Source organism: Balaenoptera acutorostrata, chromosome X, assembly GCF_949987535.1.
Source record: "Balaenoptera acutorostrata chromosome X, mBalAcu1.1, whole genome shotgun sequence".
Lineage (NCBI taxonomy): Eukaryota > Metazoa > Chordata > Mammalia > Artiodactyla > Balaenopteridae > Balaenoptera > Balaenoptera acutorostrata.
Window position 1 is genome coordinate 90,945,928 of NC_080085.1, and position 5,243 is coordinate 90,951,170.

The 5,243-nt window shown below is 42.5% G+C and overlaps 1 protein-coding gene across 3 annotated transcripts; it reads left to right on the forward strand.

The window, feature by feature from the left end:
* Nucleotides 1–281: 281 nt before the first annotated feature.
* Nucleotides 282–1,789, forward strand: LOC103018231 (protein BEX2-like). 3 transcript variants are annotated; one of them, XM_057538604.1, is made up of 3 exons: nucleotides 282–378; nucleotides 752–836; nucleotides 1,162–1,789. In XM_057538604.1, the coding sequence occupies exon 3, from the start codon at nucleotides 1,167–1,169 to the stop codon at nucleotides 1,551–1,553; it is 387 nt and encodes a 128-aa protein (XP_057394587.1). In that variant the 5' UTR covers nucleotides 282–378; nucleotides 752–836; nucleotides 1,162–1,166; the 3' UTR covers nucleotides 1,554–1,789. The 3 variants fall into 3 exon arrangements, with proteins under 3 accessions (XP_057394587.1, XP_057394586.1, XP_057394585.1); XM_057538603.1 differs by lacking the exon at nucleotides 282–378 and adding an exon at nucleotides 387–483; XM_057538602.1 differs by lacking the exon at nucleotides 282–378 and adding an exon at nucleotides 531–624.
* The last annotated feature ends 3,454 nt before the right edge of the window (nucleotides 1,790–5,243 follow it).

The window sequence follows — 5,243 nt, forward strand, 5'->3', positions numbered from 1 at the left end:
GGAGTGGTGGGAAGGGAGGTGCAGACTCTCCCTGGTAACCAGAGAAGGTCAAACCCCAAACATAAGGGCAGTGAGGCCGCCTGTGGGCCCTCGGATCGGAAAGGACCAAGCTGAGGAACCAGACCTAGCGTACAGCTGCGTGTAGGGGGAGATCTTGCGTGCGGAGGTTGAGGGGAGGGTCCTGCTGAACTCTCCGTCGGCCCCAGTGGGTGGGGAGGAGGATCTGAGGGCGAGGTCAGCGGTGACGCGAAACCCTCACGTGACCGCGAGCTGCAGAGCGACGCAGCCTTTGGTGCAGTCGTCACTCTTGTCTGGGTACCAGCTCCCCGCTGCCCTACGCACGGCGGGCTGGCATCGGGCCCGGGGGAAGCGGAGCAGGTAAGGGCTCCGGGGCCCGCGCTCTGACGCCTTGGCGGCAGCTGCCAGCCAACCCCAGAGGCCGGCTCATGGGTTCAGCGCAGGGGATCACCGCGGCGGGTCCCAGTGAGCTCTCTCCACACCCTTGCTTTCTTGGGACAGAAATAGGGCCCCCCTGGGGTGAGGGTTGCAGGGGCAGCAGGGTTCCAGGCCGCAAAGCAACTTAAGAGCGATGGGAAATAATCTCTGAGTTCCTGCAGGGCAATGGTGAACCCGGGAAGGGGGCGGTGGACGCAGGTCGGGGGTGGCGGCGGGGGATGGGCGGTGAGGGGCGGTGGTTCGGCGCCGAGAGCTTGGCGACAGTATTCGCTCCCTCCATCCCTGCCTTCTGCAGGTCTGCGGATCTAAGTGTCAAGTGTTGCGGCGACGCACTTGCAGCGAGAATCGGGAGGAGGAGGAGACAGCAAGGATAGGCCCAGGTCGGTGCAGGGGACGGTGTGTGTGGGTGGGTGCAGAGCCCCGTCATACCCCCTCCCACCTTCCCCATGCCCCGTCCTCCACTTTGTTGTTTGAAGAGGCCTGGGGGAGGGATCTGTAGGGAAAATGGTGGGTTTGAGAGGAGGGAGGGAAAGAACTGAGGGGGGGAGGGCTCGGACTGGGGGCCCCCTAGAGGGCTCATGAAGCCTTTCAGGTGGGAAAATAAAATTAAAAAAATAACAATAACACATGCTATCCAGGCCTCTGTCCTTGGTGCTGATCTATCCACGAAAAATGCAGCCCTTTTTCTTGTCTTTTGTCTCCTAGGAGCAATGGCGTCCAAAGAGGAACAAGTGATGAAAAATATCAACATGGAAAATGCCAACGAGGAAAATGATAAAAAGGATGAAAAAGAGCAACTTGCTAATAAAGGAGAGCCTTTGGCCCTACCTTCGGGATATGGTGAATATTGTGTACCTGGAGGAAATCATAGGCGGTTCCATGTTAGGCAGCCCATCCTGCAGTATAGATGGGACATGACTCAGAGGCTTGAAGAGCCACAGGCAAGGATGAGAGAGGAGAATATGGAAAGGATTGGGGAAGAGATGAGACAACTCATGCAAAAGCTGAGGGAAAAGCAGTCGAGTCACAGTCTGAGGGCAGTTAGCACTGACCCCCCTCACCATGACCATCATGATGAGTTTTGCCTTATGCCTTAAATCCTGATGTTCTCCCTGAAGTTAATAGGGAGACACACCTGCTTCCTAAACTTACATGTTCATAATGTACCTCTGTTGTAAACCTGTTGATGCCACTCATTTCTGGTGGGTCTCGTATTACCAGCTTCTAGTTGAATGTGTTTTTGACCCAGTCTGTAAGATTCTGTTAGCAGAAGAATTTTACCTATTGCATGGCAAGATGCTTATTATATATTGTGAAGTTAATAAAGCAGTTTTAAAAAGCAATCTATGTATTCTTTTTTATTTCAAATCTCATATTTATCTAATACACGAGGAGAAAAATGCTGAAATTAAATGTACCAAAAGATTAATACAGGGACTCGATTCTGTGAGATGGTTTGATGTGTTTTCTTTTATAATTTAGTTTGAGAAGATATGCAAACTATTTTTAATGACTTTATGAGAGCCATAGGGTCACAATAAATACTTGGTCCCTAAATTTGGATCTTTTAGCTAGATGAATAAACCCATGAATTCTTTATAAATTAGGGACTATATTTGCTTTACTTGACTGTGAAACAAGGTCAGGAGTGTGTGAGCTGTGTTTCCCTATTTTTGCCCCCATCCCCACATATTAGGCAAGAACCCCCTCCCCTCACATTTTCCCTTCAAATATTTAGCAGAGTCCCCAAAGATAGATCTGCCCAATACAACATCCCTCTTCCCCTTCAGGTCTGCAATTTCTGCTAGTCAAGGTGTGATTTCTGCCTGACAAAAACTTAACAAAGTACGATTAATAACGATTGAGTCAGGAGCTCTGAGTTCTTGTCTCATTCCATCCCTGAATAAAATAACCTTGGATATGTAACTTCAGTTCTCTAGACGAGATTACTTGCAATTTCTAAAGGAACACTGAATTTATTTAATAATGTCCTAGTGTTTCTAAAAGTATGCTGATCAGCCATCTGTGTGAGAATCACCTGAGGAGTTTCTTGAAAATGTCCCACTCCAAATCTACTAAATGGAGCTCCAGAACTTTCGTTTTTAACAAACTTCCCTGGTGATTCTGATGCACATTAACATTTAAAAGGCTACTGGTGTGTATATACTTACTATGATCTCCATTCTTCAATAGGAACAAGAATAATTAGAAGAACATAAAGATGAATATCTGAATTCAATGGAGAGAAACATTAAAATGCAAAGGATGAGAAAAATTTAAAGACCTTTAGATTTACTACATAAAAATTGAAAGTGTATACACCAAAAAGTTAACAGTGGTTATCTCTTGGGGGATATTGGGTGATTTTTTTCTTTGTACTAAACTACATTTTTCTTAAGGAATATGGATTACTTGTGCAAAAAAGAAATAAAAGCCAATAATAGATCCAGATCCAAAGAACTCTTCAGTGAGCTTATAAATGCAATGGAGGCACTTAAAACATTCTCATTGACAGAAAGATATGTAGATTTCAAATTACTTATGGATATGGTATTCATGCCTTGGTTTGATTTTCTCTCCTACTGAATGTAAGCAAAATCACTGTCTTACTTCTAATCAATAGAATACAGCAAAAGTGATGTGATGTCACTTCTGTGATTGCATTACAGAAGATTATGACTTCTCTCTTGCTAGGAGACTCTCTCCCTGTCCCCTACCCCCTTGCTGGCTTTGATGAAACAAGCTGCCATGTTGGAGAGGCCCATATGGCAAAAACCTGAGAGTCTTACAGCCAACAGGCAGTGAGGAACTAAGACTCTCAGTTCTATAGCTCTTGAGGGAGTGTATCTTGCCAAAAAACATAAGTGAGTTTGGAAACAGATGCTTCCCTACTCAAGCCTTCAGATAAGACCCTGGCCCTGGACAACAAATTGATTGCAGATTTGTAAAAGACCCCGAGGCAGAAGACACAGATTAGCCACACCCAGACTTCTGATTCACAGAATCTCTAGGATAATAACTGTGTGTGGTTTTAAGTTGCTAAATTTTGGGATAATTTGTTACACAACAATGGTTAGCTGATACAGTATGTGTCTCTAAAGGATAATGATGCTTTTAAAACATAACCACAGTACCATAATCACAAACAAATGTGGGAAACAATTATTTAATATCCAGTCATTGTTCAAATTTCCAGTGGTCTCATATTTTTTAACCCCAAACTATATAAACTAACAAAAAATAAAATTCTAACCACAAACTATATGTTAACAAAAAATAAATTGGCCAACACTATTGGCCTTGCCAGGTTGCAAATAACAGGAACAACCTAATGTAAAGTTTTCTACTGGGAATCTGACAAGAGTGTGTGTTTGAAAAAGAGTCTCATATCCAACATAGACCTGAAGCCACAGATTCTGAAAATCTAGCAAATGTTAAGAGAGAAACTAGTGTGTTCTATGCAATGAAAATATAGGGTAGAATCAGGGTCAGGAAGGGGCATTACACAGACAACTTCATAACCCAAAACAGTCATTTGAGATTCTGACACCTGCATTTTGCAGAAGTATTGGAAAACAGTTATATTTAATCAAATTTGCCAAAATAATCTGTTTAACTCCAGAAAAAAAAGCATTGGATAGAAAAAGTGGCTGTCAGGCTGGCAATGTTGGAAAGATGCAGGTATAAATCATCATATTACTACTCATTCCTGTGGTTGAGTAAATACCTACAAAAAAAAAGTGCTCTTATGGTTAGAGGAAACGTAGGACTGAGATAACAGGATGAACAAGCAGGTATATGAAACCATTTTATCATCTAGTTTGACTGAATAAGGCATGGAGTATGTTTTTAAGAAGTCTTTTTTTCCCAAGAAACACAAAATTCAGAGGACTAACATAAGTACATGGAGGATGGGAATTCCCTGGCGGTCCAGTGGTCAGGACTCGGTGCTTTCACTGCTGGGGCCTGGTTCAATCCCTAGTCAGGGAACTAAGATCCCACAAGCTGCATGGTGCATCCAAAAAAGAAAAAAGATAAGTACATGGAGGATGTAATTTGTGGGTCCCCAGGACCTCAAATCTTGAAAATGAGGATGCCCTCTGAGAGTTCTAAACGGATAAATCTGATAGATAATGAAAATGGCTTTCCATCTCTGTGAATAACACAAGAAATTATCTGTGAATGTGATTCTAAAAAGGTTGCGAAGATCTAGTATTCCAATCAGCATCATTTGGGAGCTGTCCAATGAAAGCAGGAACATGGAAATGCTCCAGGAAGGAAAATAATAATAATATGCCCATAAGAAGCAAGGTCTTGGAAATCCTTTAAGAGACTTGAGGTTAAAACAGGTAGAAGTCCAAGGAACATTTTAAAGGATTTTAAGGGAAAAAACTATGAAATAGATGGCATAAATGTGCCATAAGAGAGAAGGAAACATGCAAAAACACGACAAAAAATAAAGCAAAATGAGCTGAAGGGGGTTCTGACCATAATATCCAGCTGTCCCAGTGAGGAAATGTATTCAGAAAAGATATCAATTAATGCATAGTCAAGGTACTAAAAATAGATCTCTTTAAAAAGAATAAAAAGGAATTTCATTTCATGCATAACTGGAAAATAAAGTTGTCTTCTGAATGTCAAAGAACTAAAATTCACCATACACATTATGAATCAATGTAATAAGCTAAGGAGTTAATGTAAAAGTTTGGGTTCCAGAAAATAACAGAATTTACAAAACCAAAGGGAAAAGTAGATGGGCAGATAAGCTACCTAACACCTACAGTGAT

Excerpts from the sequence above, each read along its gene's own strand:
- LOC103018231 (XM_057538602.1), top strand. Across the intron at positions 837-1,161 it reads GACAGCAAGGATAGGCCCAG|GAGCAATGGCGTCCAAAGAG; the intron begins GTCGGTGCAGGG and ends TTTGTCTCCTAG.